Source organism: Oryctolagus cuniculus, chromosome 3 (assembly GCF_964237555.1).
Source record: "Oryctolagus cuniculus chromosome 3, mOryCun1.1, whole genome shotgun sequence".
Lineage (NCBI taxonomy): Eukaryota > Metazoa > Chordata > Mammalia > Lagomorpha > Leporidae > Oryctolagus > Oryctolagus cuniculus.
In genome coordinates this window covers 158,725,559-158,752,480 of record NC_091434.1, presented here as the reverse complement: position 1 = coordinate 158,752,480, position 26,922 = coordinate 158,725,559, and the positions used below count along the sequence as shown (strand labels likewise).

Here is a 26,922-nt window from a genome sequence, read left to right as displayed (position 1 = left end):
AGGTGCAATACTTCTTATTTGCAGTAAAATTGAGATGAGTTGTTTGAATCCCAACACTGGGTATGTATTTGATTCCTATTGTCAGGGTAAATTGAAATCAAAAGGAGCATATATAGCAATTTGTAGTAGGGGTCCTAAATACCTAAGAAACCTGAACAGTAAGACAGCTATTAAAGGCCTGACACAGACAGTAACTGCCCTGTTGCTAAACTACTTTAGATAGTTTTCTTAGATTGGCAAAGTGATCTGGAGATTGAAGGTAGCTGAGAGTATCCCAGGCAGGAGAAACACAAGCCAAATACATGACTTGGAAATGTATCATGCTTGGTAAACAATGAATAAACTAGTTTTTATAAATAACAAAATTATCTAAGAGTTTAGTTACAAAATATGGGAGGGCCTAAGCTGTTTGGATTCTATTTTCTCATTCATTTACTCTGTCTCTCACTTTTTTCTTCCTTCTCTTTCTTCCTCTTACCTTCTCCCTTGTTCTTACCACTCATTTTTTCCTCCTCTGAGATTTAGCCTTGTCAAGGATAATGGGAATCCCATATTGAAATAGGGAAACCATGTTGAGGTTCAGATTCAGTTTGGTGTCACTGTGAGATGTCTGAAAGGCATTGACCATACAGAATGAGAGCTGAGGTGAGAAACCAGTGATGTGTGCTAACTTGTGCCCTTGCATGGAGCAAAGACTGTGGACACACAGAAGTCTAGAGCAGCCCAGGACCACACATGTAGTTTTATGGGTTGAAAGACTGCAGGGGCCAGTAAAGAACACAGGAGACACAGTTGTACTCTATTTGTATGATAAATAATTGGTGATTCGAGTATTGGTGGAGAATTTCCAGGTATGGTGACGCAGTAAACTAATTTGTTAATACTTTTTAAAGCTTGTGTCGGTGTTTTGAGACCATGTTGCAAAAGTCACCCACATTTGGCATTGACGAATATATGGAACAGCGGGCTCTTAGAAGACTGTAGGATAAGCAGTAGTGTTGAGCAATGTTTTTTTTTTTTTAATTAGCATTAGGTTTGTACAAATTATTTTTCATGATATACAATCTGTAAATCACACAATTTATAGACCATAGAAATAAAGCGAGTTATGCATTAATCTCAGTGAAAACACTAAATGTATATAACATTGTAAACCTTAGTATACTTGTATTGCTCATGCATAAGGATAAGAAGTGTTGTAAGAATATAGCAATATAATTCATTCAAAGAGAATATGAGGTAACTGGAGTGGAGACTCAGAGAAAAAGGCTAATTCCTTTTTTAATGTTTGCTAGTTTGTTCCACAGGATGTTACAAAAGATACGGATGAAGAGATAGATAGGGCAAGATATGATGGAAGGAGCATGGGGCCTCCATGCCTTCTTTGAATACAGGACCCTGCAAAGCCTCCTATGTTCAACTCTCCAGATGCTCCAGAATAACTGGGTTTTTCTTCTAGTGGTAAGAAAAAAAAATCACTCAAGGGTCATACTCCACAAAGACATCATTATGGAAAAACACAATTACTGATTTCCCCATTCTGTGATCAACAAAATTAATGTAAAGACAGCCATCCCAATTCCAGAAAACGGATTCTTCAGAGATGGCAATGTTGTTATGCCATGAAAAGCATTTTTAAAAAACTCCATTTTTAGAACTTCTTCAGATGGGAATTTGCTGATATCCGAGGGCTTCCCTTTGTCCAGAGCTGCTTGCATGGGGCACAAGAAGAACTGGGCAAGGAGAGCCTAGGGTTTGAGATTTGAGTCAAGACCACAGTATTCTTAATATTTCCATATTTGCAGATTCAGCCCTACACTGCCAACCCAGAAAACTATCTTTTTCATTGATGAGTTCCCAGGGAAGTTTTCTTGTATTCTGTTTTACATATGATTTTTAATCTGGAGTATGAACTCCTGGAGGACCGCAGCTCGTGTAGCTACTGAGGAGCCTGCAACAAAGCTTGCTTTGCAATAGGTATAAGATAAATGTAAACAGAGTTAATAAAGTGGTGATGGACCATTCGGGTAAACATTGAGAGTGTGTATCTTGGTATTCCTCTGTGAAAAAATTGGCATGTTTCTGTGAGCAGAAAGCTGATGACCTGTGGGACTGAGGAGGCTGGGTGTTGTTTTGCTTATGTTCCAAGAGCCACAAAGCCTCTCACAGACAGAGGCATAAAGGCTTCCATACAGAAGGTTCTCCCACAGTTATGGTTCTTTACCTCTTTTGAGTGAACATCTAATTGAGAATCTTGAGTAGGCAATGAAATTCAAACAGTTCTCCAAGGGAAAAGAAACCATATCTCTATAAAATCTTGTTCACAGCTTGAACAGATTCAGAGTCCTAAAGGTCAAAATTAGAAATTCCCTGGTTTAGAGAATTCTGAATGTACAAGCAGCAATCTGTGAGCAATGGACAAGAGGAAAGTACAAGTGCATTTTCTGTACTAAATACTTGTTAATCCAGCAAAATATTTTGATAATTAAAGTGGTACAATATTCTGTGTTATAGGAACTAGTTAGGGGCCTTACTGAGAACAAGGTTGCATTTGGTCATCTGGTATTGTCAGGGTTGAATGGCCCTCTTTAAAAGATGCGTAAAATAGTATGTACCATATAGGACATCTGTGAGCTAAGTAATCTCTGTCCCATAAAATGCTGAAATCAAGAATTGAAAGAAAATGACATTACAACATGAGGTTTTCCTGGCAGAGCAAGGACTTGCCTCTGACCCCTGCCACAAACCCCGGAACCACAGATCCCTATCTGGTTTGTCTCATAGTCCATAGTCCAAGTCCAGCACTAAGGCCTACTGTCAACAAGATTTTGTATTCTAATGCTCCATTCCTCCATTTTTTTTCTTATAAGAATAGCCACTTGTTTAAATTCTTTGAAGGTTATAGAAAAGGAAGAGGGTCATTTTAACCATTATACTGTTTGCAGCTGCACTGGGAAAATGAGATGTACTTAAAATGGCTAGAGAGACATTTTGCCACACAGATATGCACACACACACACAGATACACACACACAGATACACACACACATGTGGAGAGAAATGTGGCTAAGGAGTCACAGAACCTGAATTCTGGTCTTTTAGGCCTCAACTACGTGGTTATAGGCCTTATTTCATACCTGACTCTCACTGGATTGGATGTGGCCTTTGAAAGAGTGAGAGAGATTAACGATGACACTTAGGTTTATGGCTTGCTTGAGAACTGGGTAGATAGCAGTGCCATTTAAGACATGACATTTCTCATGAATGATTCTAAGGTAGGGGGTCAGAAAAATCTAGATTTTGTTCTGGACTTCTTAAATTCAATCTGTCTTTTGTTTGTGCAAGTTACAGTGGTAAGTAGATATTTGGAAATGTAAGTCTAGGACTCCTGAACGTGGTTGGAGCTATACCTCTCCATCAGTAAGTACCTTGGAAGGCACTATCATAGAAGAGTGTCAACAGGCAATGAGTACTCTGATTGCAAAGAGATTAAAGACCCCAGACAGGAAGGTCTTCTCTGATTACAAATCTTAATATCTGAGAACACATCACTAGTTGTGTAATGGAAATTAAAAGAAAATCCTGTTTTCTTTAATAGAATTTACTTGTAAACATTGTGTAAAATGAGCCACATTATTACTAAAACCAGGCACAAATTGGATAGAAAAGGGTAGGAGTGGTATGTGGTGTAGTGGGTAAAGCAGATACCTTGCAGTGCTGACATCCCATATGGGCACTGGTTCGAGTCCTGGCTGCTCCACTTCCGATCCAACTCTATGTTGTGGCCTGGGGAAGCAGAGCAAGGTGGCCCAAGACCTCGGGTCCCTGCATCTGTGTAGGAGACCCAGAGGAAGCTCCTGGATTCCTGTCAGCTTAGCTCCTCCTGTTGCAGCCATCTGGGGAGTGAACCAGAGGATGCCAGGCTTTCTCTCTCTCTCTCTCTTTCTGCCTCTCAAATAAAATAAATAAATCTTAAAAAAAAAGGATGTAATGAGGGGTCATCACAGTGTTACATACTGTCTTGTCAGTGCATGCGAAAACCTGTGAAGGTGATTAGTTGTATAGAACTTGATGCCAAGGAAATCAGTATAAGACAGGTGATTGTATCGCAGTCGTATCCTGGATGCACTATGTATTCATCCACTCTGGCTTTGTATGATGTTTCCATGAGGGGAAACTGGAAAGAGTATGCACTAGATAGTTCTCTATTCTTCCTACTGTGTGAGAACCTACAATTATCTCAATTTGAAAATGTCTACTATTAAGAAAACATTTTTTAAGATTAAATTATATAATTTCCAATCAAATGTTATGTTAAAAGTGAAGGTAATCCTCAACATGCCTAAGAAAGCAAAACAGGGAGACCAGGAGAAGCACCTGGCTCCTGCCTTCGGATCAGCGTGGTGTGCCGGCCACAGCGCACCAGCCGTGAACCAATGGCAAAAGGAAGAATTTTCTCTCTGTCTCTCTCTCTCTCACTGTCCACTCTGCCTGTCAAAAAAACAAACAAACAAACAAACAAACATAGGAAATTAAACCAAGACTTCTACAATAAAGAAAAGTTGAACAATTTACTTGATAAGTTAGAATTCTCCTCACTGACTTTGTTATATTAGCTTTCCCTTTTTTTTTTTAAACAAACATGTCTGCAAGTGTGCTCTTCTATTTATTTATTTTATTTTTTTTTTTTTATTTTTTTTGGACAGGCAGAGTGGACAGTGAGAGAGAGAGACAGAGAGAAAGGTCTTCCTTTGCCGTTGGTTCACCCTCCAATGGCCGCCGCGGCCGGCGCGCTGCGGCCGGCGCACCGCGCTGATCCGATGGCAGGAGCCAGGAGCCAGGTGCTTTTCCTGGTCTCCCATGGGGTGCAGGGCCCAAGCACCTGGGCCATCCTCCACTGCACTCCCTGGCCACAGCAGAGGGCTGGCCTGGAAGAGGGGAAGAGGGGCAACCGTGAAAGAATCCGGCGCCCCGACCGGGACTAGAACCCGGTGTGCTGGTGCCGCTAGGCGGAGGATTAGCCTAGTGAGCCGCGGCACCGGCCATGTGTGCTCTTCTAATTACACAAAATGGCACCAATGATCACCAAAGTTAGTGCCCTTTTGTTCTCTGAAAATTTACCTTTATTAATAGAAGATGGTTTGCTTAGCAATGTTCTGCATCTTTCTTGCCTACATTTTTTTCAGGCAAATTCAGCAAAAGCATTAATATTTTTAAAAGCAATGGAAAAAGTCTCTTACAAAGAAAACATTAGCAAAACCCATAAATGACTCAAACAATTCTGCTGAAAATTAAGTAGGAGCTGTTCATCTGAAAATATTTAAAATGATAAATAATGTTTTTTGGTGAAGTCTGAAGATCTGATTTTTTTTTAGATTTATTTATTCATTTGAAAGGCACAGTTACAGAGAGGCAGCGGCAGAGAGAGAAAAAGAGGTCAGTCTTCCATCCTCTGGTTTATTCCCTAGATGGCTGCGACAGATGGAGCTGCACCAATCTGAAGCCAGGAGCCAAGAATTTCTTCTGGGTCTCCCACATGGATGCAGGGGTCTAATGACTTGGACCATCTTCTGAAATTTTCCCAGGCCATAGCAAAGAGCTGAATCAGAAGTGGAGCAGCCAGGTCTTGAACCGACATTTTTATGGGATGCCAGCACTGCAGGCAGTTGCTTTACCCGCTACACCACAGTGCCAGCCCCTGTCTTGTTTTAACATATTAATTTTTTTTTAATGGATCTAGATGGGGACCTATAATTACTTTAGATGCAAGTGGTAACCTTTTTATTACTTTTCTATGGAGAAAATATCAGAATTTAACCAAAGATCAGAAGACAGTTGATTCTTCATTTAATGTATTTGAGACATTATTGTAGTGACAGTGTTCTTATATGTTGTTTTCATTTTTAGTAGCTTGTAAATGGGAGATTTCAGTTATCTGGAACAGATACTATCGTTTTCCTTGATTAATTACATTAAGTTTTAATTTAAATCATTTTGATTTTAGACACAATGAAAATTGTTTGATTTGAAATCATATTAATATTTGAGATGGCACAGAAACTTTTTTTTTTTTTTTTTTTGGACAGGCAGAGTGGACAGTGAGAGAGAGAGAAAGGTCTTCCTTTGCCGTTGGTTCACCCACCAATGGCCACCGCAGCCGGCGCGCTGCGGCCGGCGCACCGCGCTGATCCAATGGCAGAAGCCAGGTGCTTCTCCTGGTCTCCCATGGGGTGCAGGGCCCAAGCACTTGGGCCATCCTCCACTGCACTCCCTGGCCACAGCGGAGAGCTGGCCTGGAAGAGGGGCAACCGGGACAGAATCTGGCGCCCTGACCGGGACTAGAACCCAGTGTGCCGGCGCCGCAAGGCGGAGGGTTAGCCTAGTGAGCCGCGGCGCTGGCCTGGCACAGAAACTCTTTACAGTGATTATTTCTTGAGGAAAACACTGTGTCTTGCTTCAAAATGAATTTCAGGGAAGGTGTTTTGGCACAGCAGGTTAAGCCTCTGTTTAGGATGCCTGCATTTCCTTACAGAATAGTAGTTTATTCCATTAATTTCTGTATCAGCTGGTGAGAGAAAGAGAGGGGGGACGGGTTAGGTAGGTAGGTATTGAGATCCCATAAACTAGGCTGGGATACAACAAAAGCAGGAGCCAATAACTGCACCTGAGTGTCACATGTGAATGGCAGGGACTAAATTATTGAGCCTCCGCCTACTGCCTGCTAGAGTGTATACTTGCAGGAAGCAAGAGTCCGGAGTCAGAGCTGGGAGTGGAGCTCAAGTATCCCAGTATGGGACAGGGGCAGCTGAACTGGTGTATTAACCACTGGCCCAAATGTTCACCCCAGAAACATACTTTAAGCATGTATCTTCAGGCCTTTTACTTTATTAAAAAGAGAAAAAAATCCTCCAAAACAAACACAGGATTCCACATGTCCCTATGGACTGTTCTTTCTGGTGCTGGGATCTGATGGCTTAATCACTGCTGAAGCCCTCTCAGTGAAGTCCCAACCCTGTCCTCCCTGATCAAGCTTGCCGCACAGGATGCATCCCACCTGTCTCCAGTCCTGCTCCTCCAGGGCCCCTCCCCCCTCCTGAAGCATCCTGTGTGTCTCCTTGTCTCCTCTCCCCTGCCGACCTCAGGAATGTGCTGGCTGGGATATCTTCCTTTTCATTGACTCTTCATTCAGTTCCCCATACTGTCATTCTGTTAGCATTGCTGCTATTCATCTCTTTCTAGCTTTTTTTGAAGCTGTTTTTTTTTAACAGGTAACACGATCCATTTGCAGTTCTTTAGCAATGGGTCAAGTCAACTTTGGGTGTTTATTGACAAGTTCTCCTGAGCATTTAATATTGCATTTTTTATAGTTTTATTTATTTCAAAGGCAGCAAGATAGACACATACGCTGTTGAACTCTAGAGATTTACTATCTTTTTCTTTGAACAAAATCACAATATAAAAGTACACAAGAAATTTAATTGGATACTGATGTAATTAGATAACCTTCAGTCTTCTCTTAATAGGTAACAGAATTCATCAAACATTTTTGCGTGATTTAATCTTGGCTTTAGTCTGTATGTCACTGTCACTAAATGATCATATTTGTGTAATCTTTTTTGTTTTTAAGCTGGATAATGCAGATGAACAAGCAGCCCAGATCAGAAGGGAGCTTGATGGCCGGCTGCAGTTGGCAGAGAAAATGGCAAAGGTAAACTGTTGACTGTAATGGATGTTACCACGTCTCTTTCTTTACTTAGATTTTGGACAGCTGAAGGAGTTCCATTTAAGTAAAGAATGGCAGCATAACTTACCTTTTTGTGTACTACATGTATGCCTCTTAGTCTCAAATATCTGAAAGCGTATTACCAAAATGGAACCTATTATCCATTTTAGATACCTAACCTTTAATATGGGGAATGTTTGAGTTCAATGGTAACTTTTGCATATTTTTGCTAACGCAATGCCTGAATTTCTTTAGCAGCCAAATCTAGAAGAATTTTAATACTGCACCAAGCAGAGTATAGTCAGAAAAAATCTGCAAAATCATGTAATGTATTTCAAAATACCTACCATGGTGCTTGGCAGAGTGCTGCCAATTATTAACTGAATCATTAAATCCATGAAAATGTGATTTTAACTTTCTAGGAAAGAGTTTGGCAGAAAAAGTGGTTTTTCAATATTGTAATTATTTTATTTGTACAATCACTGTGTTACTGTGAGGAGTTTCTTTTTATTAAACATTATTTATTAAACATTTTATTTATTTGAAAGGAAGAATTAAGAGAGGGAGGGAGAGACAGAGAAGTCTTCCATCACTGATTCATTCCATAAATGACTGCAATGGCTAGAGCTGGTTCTGTTTGAAGCCAGGAGCTTCTTCCAGGTCTCCCACATGGGTGTAGGGTCCTAAGCTCCTGGGCTATCTTCTACTGCATTTGCAGGTGTATTATCAGGGAGCTAGGTTGGAAGTGGAACAGCCAGCAGGGACTTAAACCAGTGCCTATTAAGGATGCCAGCACTGCAGGCAGTGGCTTAACTTGCTACACCACAATGCCAACCCCTGAGGAGTTTCTTAAGTTAGTGTGTAAGGTTTTTAGATAGAATGGAACTTAATTGTCCAAATCAATTTATTTCAGTTATATAAAAGTTTTAGTCATTTCCAATAAAATTGTGGCTATAGTGATGCTGATTACTTTAAGTGTAAGATTTTCTCTTCTGCTGAGCAAAAATTTGAAATAATATTTGAATAATTGAATAATATATAGTTATACATTCTGATAAATCTCTTATCTGTCTATGTGTATGTCTGTTTTTCTTTTTTCCTTTCTCTGTCTCATAAAAAGCCAGCGCCGTGGCTCAATAGGCTAATCCTCCACCTGCGGCGCTGGCACACCGGGTTCTAGTCCCTGTCAGGGCACTGTCCTGGTTGCTCCTCTTCCAGGCCAGCTCTCTGCTGTGGCCCGGGAGGGCAGTGGAGGATGGCCCAGGTGCTTGGGTCCTGCACCCGCATGGGAGACCAGGAGAAGCACCTGGCTCCTGGCTTCGGATCACCGTGATGCGCCAGCTGCAGTGTGCTGGCCGCAGCGGCCATTGCGGGGTGAACCAAAAGCAAAGGAAGACCTTTCTCTCTGTCTCTGTCTTTGTCTCTCTCTCTCTCTCTCTCTCTCACTCACTGTCCACTCTGCCTGTCCAAAAAAAAAAGTGCACAGATCTTTAGTTTCTAGCTTGATGAGTGCAGATATATACACTGTGTAACCAGCTCTCAAGTCAGGATGGTGGGCTTTTCCAAGACTCAGGAAAATATATCCCATGTGGTTAATTTTAACAGTTTGTGTGCTTCTGAAGAGAAAGTATGTTTTTATGAATATACATTTTGAGAATGCTAATACTTATCTATGAGACAGGAAAGGTTCAGATATTGGAGACAGAAAAAGAAGGAAGTAGGGAGAAGCTGGGTAATAAAGATAGCAGTGGGTTGTGAAAGTCACTCCAGAGGTACCTGAGAAAGAATCTCCAGATGAGTGAAGATACAGGGTGCTATGAATGAGGAAATGGATGGTAATAGTCACCCCAAGGGCAGTGAATGAAGGGACAACGTCCCTTATTACTGTCCCCTGGAGAGAGAGAGAGGCAGTGAATCATCCTAAAGAATCAAATGTAGAATTCATAGACTAGAAATCAGGCTGCTTGAAACTATTGGAAGCTTTAGATGGGAAAATGCTTTACCTGAAACCTTTGCCTGTATTGAACCTGGCTTTTCTTAAGGACCTGAAGCTAAGAGAAAAACCAGAGAGATGCACCAGACAGCATGAGGCAGGGCACTGAGCTGTGCTCAATATTTTCAATTTCTCTGCTTGTATATAGATGGTACCTGAGACTGCATGTGTTGTCATAAATTAAACTTACTCTTGCAAAGGTCTGGATAAATATGCCATGCTCAATAAAATTTAAATGATTTTCTACAGAGTTACAGAACACAAAGGAAAGCCTAGGGTGTGTACTTGAGGTCATGTCAGAGCAGGAAAAAGCTTGCCGATAACCCCTGGGCTGAGTGAGAAGAAATCATCAGTAATGAACATGTGACGCCTTCCCCTGCAAAGCTCTCTCAGAGATGCTGATAAAGTAGAAAAAGTGTGCCTAAAGAAGTGAAGTTGATGGGGTTGTAAGGAAAAAATACCTCCCAAAATAAGACACCTTTTGGTGAAAAGTTTGACACAGCAGATAGAGCAGGCTTAATTGCTTCCATTTCAATTTCAGCAAATTGAAATCATGTTAATAAAAGAACTACAAGGCTAATTACAATTTACTGACCTTGTTGCTGTATGTCCTTACGGTCATCTTATAAACCTATGAGGCCAGACCGTGAATTTTATAAATAAGGAAATTGAGACTTCAGGTAGATTTTGACTACACCAAGCTTACATAACACATAAGTAGCTGAGGCAGACCTTAAACCCTGGCCTTAACTCCAGAGCGTGAGCTCACACCCTTATACCTGTTACCTATCTGTCTGAGAAATGGAGAAGTGTGGTTTGTTAGTAGTTTATAGTTGACCATCAGAAACACCTTCTTCCACACTTCACAACTCAAGACATAATATCTATAAAATCACAGAGCAGAAATCTTTGTCTCAATGCCAGTTTGATGAGAATTAATGTGAATCTACTCTAATTTGGAATAAAACATATAAACACTCTAGTGGTTTAGCTACGGTTGAGATCAGCTTTACAACCAGTGGCAGCTCACTTGATGCCTTGATCCAGAGACTACAACCTACATTTAACATGTTAATTGTCCCTTATGTGAGATGCCTGGGATCAAAAGTGCTTTTGATTTTGGATTTTTTGGTGGGAGGTGATGGCTTGGAATACTTGGCCTGTACATAATGGGATATCTTGGGCATAGGACCTAGGTGAAAACATGAAATTCATTTGTGTTTCATAGGTGGCTTATTCAGAGTTTTTGAGTGTGACCTATCACATGAGGTCAGGTGTGGGATTTTTCATTTATGGAGGCATGTCAGCATGTGAAAGTTTTAGGTTTTGAAGTACTTTGGGTTCACATTTTAACTTAAGGATGCTCAACCCATATAGGCAAAGAAACAAAACAGAGTTCTGCTTGGAGTAGCTAGCTATCTCAACCCAGATGTCATGGAATAGGTAGTTAAGGAAACTTAAGAAAAATTGGAAAAAAAAAAAAAAAGGAAACGGAGGAGAATGGAGAGTGGGAAGTGTCATTATATTCTTAAAACTGTATATATGAAGTACACAAAAATCTGTTTTATATAAAATTTATAAAAAAGTGACAAAGTTTGACCAATGGGAAATTGTTTATGAAACAAATACTGCTTTTGTATATGCCATGTTGCAGCCATAGTGAGCTATGCTCTGTAGTGGGTGAAACCAGGACATTTAAACCATGTTTTATAGCAGCATCTCAGTTACACAACTAGAAAATACCACTGTGTCTAATTCAATTCTGATCAAAGATATCAAATTTAATACGTATACTCGTCTGATGTACAATTATTTTTGTTATTTCCAAGTGGGAAGCAACACAAGCAGGCTAAAGAAAGCTGATGAAATATTATCAATAAACTTCAAAGCTTTAAAACAGAGTTGTGAGTTTCCTCAGAGAAAAATAAATTCTAGTCTAGTTGAGTCCCTGCAAAGTTTGAAAATACAGATAAAAAAAGTCAATTTTGGAGAGGCCTGCCAGTCTCCTGGTTGACAGATGATAGCGAATGAAATGTTTTTGTTAAATACAAATAGATTATTTTTTCAGACTTCTAATGCTATATTTTCTGTAAAGTAACACCATGGAAATTTGAAAGAAAATATATGCATCAGAACTTTTAAATATGTGATGTATTTGCCTTTTGCTTTGCTAAAATATCATTTTAATGAGTCAAAATTATGACCTTCATACAAGTATCAAATGGACACACAATAAACTTTCTAGTCAATGTATGATTCATAGTCACACCAGTTAGATGTTAAAATAAGTCCAAAGAGCATTTGAGAAGCTGATATTTGGGGGACTTAACAGTAGATTCGTGGATTAAATATAAAATTGGTTTTATTCTAACACAGACTTAAACTGTAGATCCTGAGTTGTCTTACCAGACACAATTTTATAAGATAATATGGCACTGTCTAGAATTTTTAATGAATAATAAATAGTAAATGCATTGTCCCCAAATGTCTTTTGGTGGCTTTTTCTTTAAATGACATTGAAAAGACCTGCTTACTTCTTTTTTGCCTTGTATCTGAGTTTTAGATGCTTTTTCTGACAACTGTTAAAGGTAGCCCCAAAATATAAACATGTTTTTATGGTTTATTTTGTCTTTTTATCCTCTTTGCCTTTATTGTGAAACCATCCCTGATGTTGCAAACTTACTATTTTAAAACGTTGCATCAAACTATTGAGGATTGTGAAAACATTACCTAAGATCTTCTTTGAGAAAATTAATTTTTTAAAAAGATTTATTTAGGGGCTGGTGCTGTGGCGCAGTGGGTTAAAGCTCTGGCTTAAAGCAATGGCATCCCATATGGGTGCCAGTTCTTGTCCCGGCTGCTCCTCTTCCAGTCCAGCTCTCTGCTATGGCCTGGGATATCAGTAGAAAATGGCCCAAGTCCTTGGGCCCCTGCACCTGCGTGAGAGACTGGGAGGCTCCTGGCTTCTGGCTTCAAATTGGTGCAGCTCCAGCCATTGCAACCATATGGGGAGTGAACCAGGGGTTGGAAGACCTCCCTCTCTGTCTCTACCTCTCTCTGTAACTCTTTCAAATAAATAAAAATAAATCCAGCAGTGGCCGGAGCTGCGCTGATCCAAAGCCAGGAGCCAGGAGCTTCTTCCGGGTCTCTCACACAAGTGCAGGGGCCCAAGGACTTGGGCAATCCTCCATTGCTTTCCCAAGCCATAGCAGAAAGCTGGATTGGAAGTGGAGCAGCTGGGACTCGAACTGGCACCCATATGGGATGCCAACACTGCAGGCCAGGGCTTTAACCTGCTGTGCCAGAATGCTAGCCCCAGAGAAAATTAATTATTAATGTAGATATATTGTGAAAATAATATGCAGTTTTCATATTGGTTATATGGAAATGATTTTTAAAAGGAATATGTGGAGGTTGTATTTGGGGGAGGGTGGAAAAATAAGCAGGTGGCCCGAGACTCTGGGACTGATTCATGAGTTGATGCCAGATGTTTCTTCTCATCCCACGAATGAACTGTGGCAAGGGAGCTAGAGACTGGGTGCTGATTGACAAGAGCGGGCACCATCCAGTCCTGTTAGAAATGCAGATTTCTTAGGTTAGATTTTGAATGATCAAGGGAAGCAGCAGTGAAGGCAGTGATTTTCTGGGGCATTAGACAGTCATTTGAAAGATGGCTGCTTTGGGCTCTCATGTTATGCCAGGCTTGCTGCTGTAAAGCTGTATAACCTCTACCTTTAAGAGATAACAGCTGAAAGCCAGGTGGGCAAAGGCTAAATAGCCTGGAGTATAAGGGAGAACTTGCCCTCAATTCACTGTTTGGGGAATGTAAATTGGTATAATCTGCTCTGAGGAAGTTTGGCACTACCTATCTAAATATCAGTATTTGTAGTGTCCTTTTAATTGAGTGACAGAAGCAGAACTCTGAACAGATAAAAAGGATTGCATGGTAATGTTAATGAATTACACCAAGAGAATAGGATATTCTAAACTGATATTATTCTTCTTCTTTACACTTAACAGTTTCTGTCATAGGTTAACCTTTTGTTTCAAATGTAATTTTTTTTCTAAACTGTAATGAAAACAGCCTACAAATTTATGTACACAAGGGATCTTGGTACACTGATATGGCATGAAGATAAACTGATTTTTAAAATGTGTCCAGATTACTATTTAGGAATAGGAGAGTTTACATTTGAATGCTTATTTATGAAAAGTAGACCCTCCCAATGGTGCACTCCTATGGCAGGAGAGAGACATGTTGTTGAAATGTTTGTTAGCTGTGTATTCTGAACATTCTCTTACAGACCAGTTACCACAAGCATTTCAAAGCTAATGGTAGCTCATTAAGATTTATTCATATATTAAAACATTTTACATGCATGTTCTCAGAATTTGTTTTTCCTTAAGGAAATCTTATCAAAAATGAATTTAATGTGAAAATATATCTATGTTATTGATTTTGTACCAAAATGATCCTCAGTAAAGTACATAAGGTACCTTTAAGATAGATTCAAAGTCATTGAAGTCTGAGGCTTCTTAAACCTACTGATTAGGATAGGCACATTATATTGAGAGTATCATTATTTCTAAAACAGTGGAGTGTATGTGTCATAAAATCTTTTATGTTGAATTGAAATGTAACTTGTGTAACATTATTATTCTAAACATTATTTTCAAGGAAAGAAAATTCCCCGAATTTATATCAAAAGAAATGGAGGCTATGTACATAGAAGAATTGCGGTCTTCAGTGAATTTGCTAATGGCCAATTTGGAGAGTCTCCCAGTTTCGAAAGGTGGTCCCGAATTTAAATTACAAAAGTTAAAACGTTCACAGAACTCGGCATTTTTGGACATAGGAGATGAGAATGAGATCCAGCTGTCCAAGTCCGACGTGGTACTGTCATTCACCTTAGAGGTAAGAGGCTTGATCCAGGTTTGCTTCCGACAGCATAAATGAAGCCACACAATAAGCTTTGCTGATCTTTGTGGTAATGTTTGGAATTTAAAGTGATAGATTATATATTGAAGTTATTAAATTGTTCTTCATTTGATTGGTAGTAAGAGTGTATGTATGAATGAATGCAAACTGCCCTTTAAAACAAAACAAAATAGCAGTGTTGAAATTAAATAATTAAAATTTTAAGAATGTGGACTTTCTTCATGCCAACTAGGCCTAGTGTAAGTTAATTCATGAAGTAAGCATCAAGGCACATTGGGATGAGAATAGGATTTAAGCATGTAATTGAATCCTCTGTAATCTGGATCTCCTTTCAGGCTTCTGGGTAACCCTGTTTTTAATCTATTTCACCTGTGGGGTTGTCTGTCTAGAATCAAATCAAATAAACCAGTGGCAGTGCACAATACTGGATACTATAGAGGGTGAGCACTAGAGAATTCTTCCTTTCCAGGGCTTCCAGTTTTATTGTAGGCACAGTAAATATTACAAAAACAAGAACAAATGTCATGCTTTTAAAATTGTGCTGCCCCATACTTTAGTTTAATCCCTTTTATACAAATCTTGGAAACCAAATGGTCTGATACTCAGTACAGCTACTTATTGGTGTTTTTCATAATTACATTTCTAAATTGCTAATCTGTTTATCTGAGCTAATCTTGATGTATGTCTAGGAATTTATATATCATCACACATACACACTTACTGCAGACATCTTTAGTTTCTAGAAGTACTTATTTGTGTAAAAAAAACAAAATAAAAGATTTTATCCTCATAATTAGGAGTAGCAGCTTACTATTCAGTTTAAATGTCAGTTTCCCCAGCCCTCATAAGTCTGTTTTGTAAGTAAATACTAGGAAGGTCAAGCTTAAGTTTATAGATCTTTTATATGAGATCCTTTTTTATATTGTTATATTACTGGTACTACTGCTTGCATTTGCTGATTAATAAATAAAATCACATACAGTCTTAGGAAATAGAATTCAATATTTCTTTGTTGGTGTTTGACTTATTTGGTTTATGGCAGAAAAAGCAAATGTCTACTTTTGTTCTTTTCCCTTCATTTACTCAACTCTAAGAGAAACTCAAGCTCAAGATAACACAATTGCCCCTTCCTTTTTTAACTTCCAGGTTAATGACTTCTTTGTATGTTAATGGATTAAATTTAGTGTTAGACTAGAAATACACAACTTTCTCCTGATTTCAGACTCATTCCTGGGTTTTCCTAATGACCTTACCAAATAAGTTTGACTTTGGTTTTCCTTTCTTTTAGTTGTTTTTAATGAAGCAAAATCATTTTAGTATACACTTTTAATTTTTTAAGATTTATTTTATTTTTTGAAAGACAGTGTTATAGAGAGACTTGGGGTAGAGAGAGTTTGAGATTGGGATCTTCCATTTGTTGGTTCACTCCCCAAATGGCCACAGTGGCCAGGTATGGGCTGTCAGAAGCCAGGAGCCAGGAATTCAATCCAGGTCTGTCACATGAGTGGCAGGAGCCCAAGGACTTGGGCCATCTTCTGCTGCTTTTCCAGGTACATTGGCAAGGAACTGAATTAGAAGTGGAGCAGCTGGGTCTTGAACTAGTGCTCATATGGGATGCCAGCATCACAGGCTGCAGCTAAACCTGTAATGCAGTGTTGATACTTGTATACATTTTTCTAACTAGAGTGTAGCATTTTAATTCATTGATGGGAAAAGGCTCCTGCCATCGGATCAGCGCGGTGCGCCGGTCGCAGCGCGCCGGCCGTGGCGGCCATTGAAGGGTGAACCAACGGCAAAAGGAAGACTTTTCTCTCTGTCTCTCTCACTGTCCACTCTGCCTGTCAAAAAAAAAAAAAAAAAAAGAAATAACTTTTAGGATGTATAAATCCACCATTAAATTTCTGTTAGACATTCAGAGCTGCAGTTTAAAATGTTTCTTCTATTGTTAAAACATCTTAAATAATTGAAAATAATTAAATTCTTTTGAATTGTTTTTTTCTCCATGAAAACAAAATTAGCCTGATATGCCAGTGTTTAAATGAAACTTAAACTCTGCGCTTTATTGCCGATGCCTGAAAGAGAGCTGCTAAGTTAACAGTGTAATTGTGGTAGGAGCAGAATATGAGCTCAAGTTTCGTTTTGCAGAGTCTGAGAAGCATTTATTATTTATGAAATTGGTTTGACAGCCTCTGTTGCCATGTCTGTTGAAGGCAAATATTTTCAGGCCATAGTGTAATAAAAATCTGTTCTTGGGTGCCCACACTATTTTAAGTATGAGTTGTGTGTGGAGCAACAAAATAAAATCATGTTGACTGATGACGACTGTCCAGTGCCTGTCTGTAGGACACCTGAGATAGGAAATGACTTCTCCTCCAGCATCAGGGCAAGTGGCAGCAGCATCAGAGGGATGAATACTCATCCCTGGCCTGTTAAGCAAGCATTGCACCTTGATTTCAGCCTAAAATAATTCTGAAAGGCATGCAGTTAATCCAATTCAAAGCCTTCACATTTCATTAGTCAGGCTTTGAACTTGTCCAGTAGAGAAGGGAGTTTTTTTTTGTTTTTTGGTTTTTTTTTTTTTAAAGAACTGAATATAGGCCGGTGCTGCCGTGGCTCACTAGGCTAATCCTCCACCTGCGGCGCTGGCACACCGGGTTCTAGTCCCGGTCAGGGCGCCAGATTCTGTCCCGGTTGCCCCTCTTCCAGGCCAACTCTCTGCTGTGGCCTGGGAGTGGGAGTGCAGTGGAGGATGGCCCACGTGCTTGGGCCTTGCACCCCATGGGAGACCAGGATATGTACCTGGCTCCTGCCATCAGATCAGCACGGTGCGCTGGCCGCAGCATGCCAGCCGTGGCAGCCATTGGAGGGTGAACCAATGGCAAAGGAAGACCTTTCTCTCTGTCTCTCTCTCTCTCACTGTCCACTCTGCCTGTCAAAAAAAAAAAAACAAAACAATATATTGCTTCTCAGCCTTTTGGTTAACATCAAGTGTAGAACTGAATGTTGAGTTTAAGGAATAAAGTACAGATGTGGAAAACTTTGCTCACATCTCACCTTCTCTTTAAAATGGCTACCCACCCCTCCCTTCTACCACTATACCATATTACTTTCAAGCTTAACTTACCACAATATTTGTCGACAAACATATAACTATATTTTTATTGTTTATTATTATTTATCTGGCTTTCTATCCTAGATTGTAAGCTGCAGAAACGGTATTTATATATTTATACTTAAATATTGAACAGTGCCCAAAACAGCTGACTCAATAAATGTTTGTGGAATTAAAGACTTGTATAATATTTCTTAAACAGCAGTTAGCCATACAGGATTACTTGTAGATGTGTCCATTCATGCCGCCTAATAAAGCAAGATATATGCTAAACCATAAGATACCCCTACAATGATATGTTTAAAAAGATGCAAGGAAAACTAGAAAAATAGATACTTGGGGCGTAGTAGGCTAAGCCTCTGCCTGCGGTGCCAGTATCCCATATATGTGCCAGTTTGAGTCCTAGCTGCTCCTCTTCCCATCTAGTTCTCTGCTATGGCCTGGGAAGGCAACAGAAAATGGCCCAAGTGCTTGGGCCCCTGCACCAGTGTGGGAGACCTAGAAGAAGCTCCTGGCTCCTGGCTTCAGATCGACCTAGCTCCAGCCATTGCAGCAAGGTGGGGGAAGTGAACCAGCAGATGGAAGACTCTCTCTGTCACTCCCTCTCTGTAACTCTGCCTCTCAAATAAACAAAATCTTTTTTTTTTTTAAAAAAAGATACTCATCTTTTTTTTTAAAAAAAAAAAGAGATTTTATTTACTTTACTTGAAAGTCAGAGTTACACAGAGAAGGCGAGCCAGAGAGAGAGAGAGAGAGAGAGAGAGAGAGAGAGAGTGTCTTCCATCTGCTGGTTCACTCCCCAATTGGCCGTAACAGCCGGAGCTGCTCTGATCTGAAGCCAGAAGCCAGGAGCTTCCTCTGGGTCTCCCATGTAGATGCAGGGGCTAAGGGGCTTGGGCCATCTTCTACTGCTTTCCCAGGCCATAGCAGAGAGCTGGATTGGAAAAGGAGCAGCTGTGACTTGAACCAGCGTGAATATGGGATGCCAACACTGAAGGTGGCGGCTTAACCTGCTGTGCCACTGCGCTGGCCCGAGGTAGTCATCTTTGAAGTAATGATTCTGAATGTTGTGTGGGGAACGACATCAGTAACATGAATATGGTTGGTTTTTTCTTTGGTATTGGACTAAGAGACTCTAACTGCCTGTGTCTGGCCGTGCGTGGTTTCCAATTTTTCCATACTGCCCAGTGCTGTTTGAAATCAGCTACACATAACTTTGGTCAGTGTGTGTTACTCAGAAATGTGTTGTCTGGTTTACTGTTTTGTACATGCTCCCCCCCTTCTTCATTCTAAGAAAACTATTTTATTACATTGCCACAGAGAAATTGGAAGAGATGAAACATAGATCAATTTTATTTTCTGTAGTTCCATTATCAAATTTTGCTGGGAGCTGTTCGAACAGTTAATTTAACATTCGATTAGTTGATTGTCCATAGAATTTTTGGCTGCCTTCATCACTAATATTTTTTTTCTTCTGACAGATGTTAGAATCGTATTGCTTTATTTGTATGTATAGATTTTATCACAGAATTTACATCTTTTGAAAATGGCAGTGCTGCAGGATTAAACAATATCAGCACAGACACGGGTATTGTTTGGAGGAGCAGAATTCTGCTTCACAAGTTGTGTGTTCCAGGAGGTTCTGTGTCCAATAGTTTGGGGCAGAGGTAAAAAAGAAATGTCAGTCACAAGCTTCCCTTCTTTCTTGCAATTTGGGTATTAAAACAACAGGAGAAGACGCAGTGCCAACAGTAATGTGCCTTTAGGGTTTTTTAGATTTATCTTGTAGTACTCACTTCTGTTCTGTACATTTTAAGCAGCCAAATTGTCATATCACTGTTAAAAAATTTTTTAATTAAAAATTAAAGATTTATTTATGTATTTGAAAGGCAGAGTTACAGAGAGAAGGAGAGACACAGAGATCTTCCATCCGTTGGTTCACTCCCCAAATGACCACAGTGACTGGGCTGGTCCAGGATGAAGCCAGGAGCTTCTTCCTGGTCTCCCATGTAAATGTAGGGACCTAAGAACTTGGACCATCTTCCACTGCTTTCCCAGGTACATTAGCAGGGAGCTGGATTGAAAGTGGAGCAGGGGCCAGCGCTGTGGCTCAGCGGGTTAAAATCCCAGCCTGCAGTGCAGGCATTCCATATGGGCACTGGTTCAAGTCTCAGCTGCTCCACTTCCAGACCATCTCCCTCCTAATGGCCTGTGACAGCCAAAGATGATGGCCAAGTGCTTGGGCCCCTGCTCCCATGTGGGAAACCAGGAAGAAGCTCCTGACTCCTGGCTTTGGATCAGTTCAGCTCTGGCTGTTGCAGTCATCTGGGGGAAGGAACCAGCGGATGGAAAACCCCTCTCTCTCTCTCTCTCTCTCTCTCTCTCTCTCTCTCTCTGTAACTCTTTCAAGTAAATAAAATAAATCTTTAAAAAAAAAAGAAAATGGAGCAGTCGTAATTGAAACAGCACCCATATGGGATGTCAGCACTGTAGTTCGTGGCTTAAGTGGCTATGTCACAAGCGCCAACCCCAAAATAAGCATTCTCAAATTACAAAATTTAAGCATAAAAATTAATAAAATAAATGTCAAAGGAGAAAAACATTTTTTATCATTGAATTAAGATACAGGGGGCTGGCCTTCTAGTGCCGCAGGTTAAGCCATCACCTGAGATGACACCAGCATCCCAGATGGGTGCTGGTTTGAGTCCCAGCTGTTCCAGTTCTAAAACAGCTCCTTGCTAATGTGCCTGGGAAAGCAGTGTAAGATGGCCCAAATGCTTGGGCTTCTGCCACCCACATGAGAGAGCCAAATAGAATTCTTGGCTCCAGGCTTTAACCTGGCCTAACTCTGAAAGTTACAACCATCTGGGGAGTGAACCAGCAGATAGAAGATGTCTCTGTTTCTTTCTCTTTCTCCCTGCCCCACAAACTCTGCCTTTCAATTCAATTTTAAAAACTTATTAGAATCATGATATTGAGTCCAAATATTGTTACCTTTAAAAAATATTGTCATCTACTTAAAAGACAGAGAGATAGAGAAAGGGATATAGAGAAAGATTTTCCATTTGATGGTTCACTCTCCAAATGCTCACTGTAACCAGGACTGAGCATGTGGAACCTAGGAACCCAGAAAACCATCTGAACCTCCCACATGGGTGCAGGGGCCCAAGCGCTTGAGCTGTAATCTGGTGTCTCCCAAGTTGCAGGAAGCTGGATCAGAAGCTGAGATGCTGGATTAGAAGTGGCAGTCCAAATCCTAAGTGGTAGCTTAAACTGTTGTACCACAACACCTGGCATTGCTGGCTCTCAATTTTAATGGTTATATGTTTCATCTGTCTCAACTTCTGGTTAGTTTTGTTTGTATATGGATCTAACCAATTTCAAAGTTAATATTACTAACACACTTGAATCCTTAAAAATACATTACTTCTTTTATTTCCTTAATCAAGATTTAGTAGTTCATCCCAATTTCCCTACTACAACCTCTGCAAAAGGCGTTGCTGTTATTAATTCTCTTTGATTTTACTTGAATCCTTATTTTTATTCATAAATTGGTATGTATTTCAATGTGATAAAGTTACAAAAGCCCTACATGAGTACAGAAACTGGTTCTGAGTTTAGCCTTTTGTTTTTTGATCATTATTCCATATTTCAATGAAAAAAAGAAAACACATGTTTGTATTTACAACTGTAGCCCTTCTTTACCCCAGAGCTAAAAGGAAGAATATTATATTTAAATTAATTCATTTTCATGAGATCTCTTCAATCATGATTCATATCACAATTGTATGGAAAGTTTAATGACTGTAGAAATGATCAATGAATTATTTAGATAATGTTTTGATAAATGCTTTGCTGGCTGCATTCTTGTTTATTGAACTAATATTATATTTGTACAAAAACATGAGCTTTTGTATAAGTCATCTAAAATAGGTAAATAGAGAAATTTTTGATATTTATGTCAATACATTGGTATGACAATCACAGTGTCTACCACTAATAAATATGATATCACTTTCTGTGACATTGAACATGTCTTTACAATGCCATCTTGAATTTCCACTGGTGATTCTGCTTTGCTTCCTGCAGGCTTGCCTTGATTTATTAAAGATCTGAATCCATATTTCATTTTATTCACTAGGGCTTGTATTTAAGGCCTTACTTTTGGTTACTCCCTGACAGAAGATATTTTCTCAGAAAGAAGTCTTCCTAAAAATATCATTTACTATACTCTCTATGAAAAGAGGTAGATTATAAAGAAGATAAAGTAGCAGGGATGTTACCAGACAGTTTTTTCAACTGGTCGTTCTCACTGCAGTTTATGCTGCTGTTTCTGTACATTGCTATCAACCTGACTTAATGTTCTTCAATTGTTTTATCTTCAGATTGTCATAATGGAAGTACAAGGTTTGAAGTCAGTGGCTCCCAATCGAATTGTTTACTGTACAATGGAGGTGGAAGGAGGAGAAAAACTGCAGACAGACCAAGCTGAAGCATCAAGGCCACAGTAAGCTAGATGAAAAAGAAAATGATTTTTTTTTCTTCCAAAGAAATGACCTTTATTTATTTGCAGAATCATATGGTATTACACTCTGAAGCTGCTATTTGGCTAGCTTTACCTCAACTGTGTTGGAATCAGTGTGTGCCTTTCTGGATAATGATGTTATAATTAGAACCGTGGCAGAATTTCTGTGTAGTACAGAGGATCCAGCATGCAAATGGGAAGCTAATCGTTAGGCAATAAAATGCTCATAAGACATTTGTAAGGGAAATACGTGTTATTGTGTGCTATAGAAAAGGTAATATGTGATCCTCTTTCAGTTACTGGAATTGTAGTCTGATAGCTTTTCTGTTTCCTTATGTTACAATTCCACAGTGATGTCTGCGTAGATGGATATCACAATTCTGCACAATGACTTGGAATATTTCAGTTAATCATCCTGAGTTAGAGAACCAGTTAATGACTACCACATAATAATTGAAGAGGATAAAGCCATTATTTGCTGATAGTTTGGTGTATGAAATTCTGGGAGTGGGTGTAATTAAATTTGGAAGATATTCTTTAATTTAAGCTTGATAATTGTCACAAAGTCTCTGGTTGAAATAAACATCCTGGCTGAATGATTCAAATGAAACCTGCCTGGCTTTCACTTATATGCTGCCTTCAGAAAGCATATTTTCATTGCATTTAGTCTTTACTTAAAATGTCTTATAAGACTTAGGATTTTGTCTAATCATAGCATCAATTTGCAGCCTATTCATTCAGGAAACCTCTGTTTAGAGCATGGTTAGGCATTGAAGGTAACAGACGAACAAGAAACTTGTTTTCTTTAGAACAGGGCGGCAGTCAGGAAGGATATGGAGGCTTAAGTGTGGCAGGAGAGATGGGCACAGAGTATTATGAGGCCAAGGGAAAAGCACATTGAACCTTCTCCTCCTACCTGATAAAAGCCCTGCAGGTCTGCCTCTTTCCAAACTCTTACTACCTCTGGGAACTCACCACCTCCCTCTGTCCTGTCATCCACCCTGGATATCATGTGGTCCCTCTAATGCTGGTCAGTGCACTTGCTATTCCCTCTGCCTTGAGAAAAGGGCAGAAATAGTATCCCAGGTATTTTATATCCTAGTACCTGGCCAGCTGTTAGAATTTGTTAATTCAGTGGATCAAACTTATTTTTGTGACTCTTCACCTTGTCTTAGGGTATTCACAGAGTTGTGCAATTATTATCACCATCAATTTTAGAATGTATTCATCACCTGAAAAAGAAATTCTCTACCCTCTAACTCTCAACACCCAATCTCCCCATCTGAAACAATCACTAATTCACTTAATGTCTCTATAGAATTGTCTATTCTGGACATTTCATTTAAATAGAATCTTGTAAAATATGCTATTTTGTGACTGGTTTCTTTGACTTAGCATGATATTTTTATTTATCTTTAATTTGTATTTTATAAATACAGCATTATGTACATATTAATTCTTCCCACCACACCTGCCATCCCACCCATTCTCTCCCCATTCCTGCTCTCTCTCCTGTTTTATCTGAAAGAGAAATAAAAAGAAAGAAAAAAGAAAAGAACAAATGGAGTAAAAAAAACTAAATGTTCCTCAACAGTCTATACAAGGGCTGATATATTTCATTGCTTTTTGAAGGTGATTTTGCTTTTTATTCTTTTTTTTTCTTTTCTCCTTCCTCTTTCCCTTCCTTCCTCCCCCTGCTTTTCATTTAGAAACTTAATTGTCTTTAAAGAAGAAAGCCAAGAATGATACATCTTTTGTGGGCTCAACTATAACTTTCAAGACATACTAATATCTTCCTTTTAATATACTAAATGGAAGTGATTCTTGGGAATAAGTTTTATTATTAAGTTTTATGGTACAGCTCTTTGGGGACAGAGGTCCTGCGTGGGAAGCTAGTACACAGTGACTCTTGTTTATTTAACAAATAGCATTCTTATGTATGGCATCAGTAATCACCCAAGGCTCTTGGCATGACCTGCTTTGGCTATGGAAGCCTTTTGGGTCCACTAGCTTGACAAGACCATATACAAAGTGGAAGTTCTCTCCTCCCTTCAGAGAAAAGTACATCCTTCTTGGTGGCCCCTTCTTTCCACTGGGTACTCATCCACAGGGGTCCTTTGTGTAGGACGTCTTTTGCCTAAGTGTCTTGGCTTTCCATTAGCATGACATTTTTGAGATTCATCCATGTTGTAGCATATTAGCACTTCATTTTCCGTACTGAATAATATTCTATTGTGTATATGAGTGTGTGCCATAATAAAATGAATTTGTGCACACTTGTTTATCAGTTCATCTTGATTATTTCTACCTTTTAACTATTGTGAAAAATAATACAATGGGTGCAGCTGTTGAGCATAGTGGTTAAGCCACGTGTGATGGCCACATCGTATATCAGAGTGTCTAGGTTCTAGTTCCAGCTCCACTCCTGACTTCAGCTCCCTGCTAATGTGCACACTGAGAGGTGGCAGATGATTCAAACATTTATGTCCTTGACACCCATATGGAAGACCTGGTTTTGGCCTGGCCCAGCCCCAGCTATTGTGGGCATTTAGGGAGTGAACCAACAGATGGGAGACTTCTGTGTGTTGGTTTTTCTTTGTCTCTCTGCCTATTGCTTCTCAGCCTTTTGGCTAAGATCAAGTGTGTCTCTCTGCCTTTCAGATAAATATGATATTTTTTAAGTATTTTCAAAATTAAGTACTACAGTAAACAATGATGTACAATGTCTGAGTCCCTATTTTCAATTATTTGGAGTATACACCTGGGATGTAATTGCTGAGACATAGTTATTTTATGTTTAGCTTTTTGAGGAGCCACTAAATAGTTTGTGCAGTGGTAAAAATTTACATTCCTATCAACCACGTATAAGGATTCAAATTTCTGTACTTAGTATTATTCAGTGTGTGTGTGTGTGTGTGTGTGTGTGTGTGTTATACCCTTCTTTGTAGGTGGGAAGTCGTATCTCATGACTTTGATTTACATTTCTGCAATGACTAGTGCTGCTGGGCACCTTTTCATTTATTAGCCATTTTTATTTCTTCTTTGGGAACATATCCTTTCCTTTGCCCATTTTTTTTAAAGATTTTTTATTTATTTATTTGAGAGGTAGAGTTACAGTGAGAGGGAGAGATATTTCTTCCATTTGCAGGTTCACTTTACAAATGGCCATGACAGGCGGGACTATGGTGGTCTGAAGCCAGGAATCAGGAACTCCATCTGGGTTTCCCATATAGTTGGCAGGAATGGCAATTCTCAAGCCATCTGCTTCCCAGGTGCATTAGCAGAGCAGAAAGCTGAATCAGATGTGGAGTAACCAGGGCTAGAATGGTCACTGTGGTACAGGAGGCAAGCCTTCCAGTTGGTGATTTAATGCACTGTACCACAACACTTGCCCAACTGTGGTGTTTTAATTACTGTAGCTTTGTGATACGTTTTAAAGTCAGGTAGTATAGTGCCTCTTGCTTTGTTCTTTTTACCCAAGATTGCTTTGGCTAGTCAGAGTCTTTTGAGTTCCTTACAGATTTTAGTAGTGTCTTGTTTTGTTTTTAGTCTTGTGAAAAATGTTATTGGGATTTTGATAAGGGTTGTAAATCACTTTGGTTAGTATGCATATTTTTAAAATATTGAGTCTTCCCTTCTATGAACATCATGTGATGTTTCTATACATGCACACGTTGTGTCATGTCCATTCAGATTAAACATATCTATCTCTTCATTTAGCATTTCCTCATAATGAAAACACAGAAAATATTTTTTTTTAGTTTTTGTGGAGAAGTATGTAGTACATTATCATTATTATAGTTACCCTACTTTGTGATAGAACAGAGCACTAGAACTTCTTGGTTCTAAGTGTCCATTCATCAACAACCTTTTCTTATCTCTCTGTCTCTCCACCGTCTTGTGTCTCTGGTAATCACATTACACGCTGAGCTTCTGGGAAATCAACTTTCTAGATTCAGTGAGTGATGTCATTTAGCAATCGTCTTTCTCTGCTTAATGTAATGACCTCCTGTTCTATATGTGTTGTTGTCCAAAGACATGTCATCTGACAATAGTGACAGTTTTATTTCCTCCCATCTTGTCTGGATACTTGTTGTTTCATTTTATTACTTAATCACCTTCAATTCTCTTCTTGTGTGTTTCATAATCATAGGGGAAATCATAAACTCTTTCATTATATTAGCTGTGGGTTCTTCATAGAAGCCTTTCTCAGTTCTGTTCCTGGCTTGTTGAATGTTGTTGCATCCTGAGAGGGTGTTGGATTTTGTAAAATGCTTTTCTAGAACCATTCAGATAATCACATGAAGTTTTTATTATTGTTCCATCAATACAGTATATTATGTAATTTTCAAGTGTTAAGCCAACTTTGTTTCTTGATCATAATATGCAATTATTTTTATTTATGACTGGATTTAGTTTTCAGTACTTTGTTGGAAATTTTTGCCTTATATTATTGAGAGATATTGTCCTATAATCCCTTTTTGATGTCTCTGATTTTAGACTCAGTTTATAGCCTTATAAATGAGTTTCAACATAGTCCTTCTTCTGTTTTTTAGGAAGTGTATGAATATTTCATAAATTCTTTAAGTGTTAGAATTCACAAGTAAATCTACCTAGGCCTGGGTTTCTT

General features: G+C 39.3%; 1 protein-coding gene across 11 annotated transcripts in view; it reads left to right on the top strand.

Annotated features, from left to right (window-relative positions):
- The window catches only part of CADPS2 (calcium dependent secretion activator 2), a 665,654-nt gene that overhangs the window by 251,773 nt on the left and 386,959 nt on the right, over window positions 1–26,922 (top strand). For all 11 annotated transcript variants that reach the window (XM_051849752.2, XM_070071264.1, XM_008258272.4 and 8 more), the window contains 3 exons: window positions 7,628–7,708; window positions 14,395–14,631; window positions 22,153–22,274. In XM_051849752.2, the coding sequence (XP_051705712.2) occupies window positions 7,628–7,708; window positions 14,395–14,631; window positions 22,153–22,274 (440 nt within the window). The remainder of the gene's footprint in view (window positions 1–7,627; window positions 7,709–14,394; window positions 14,632–22,152; window positions 22,275–26,922) is intronic.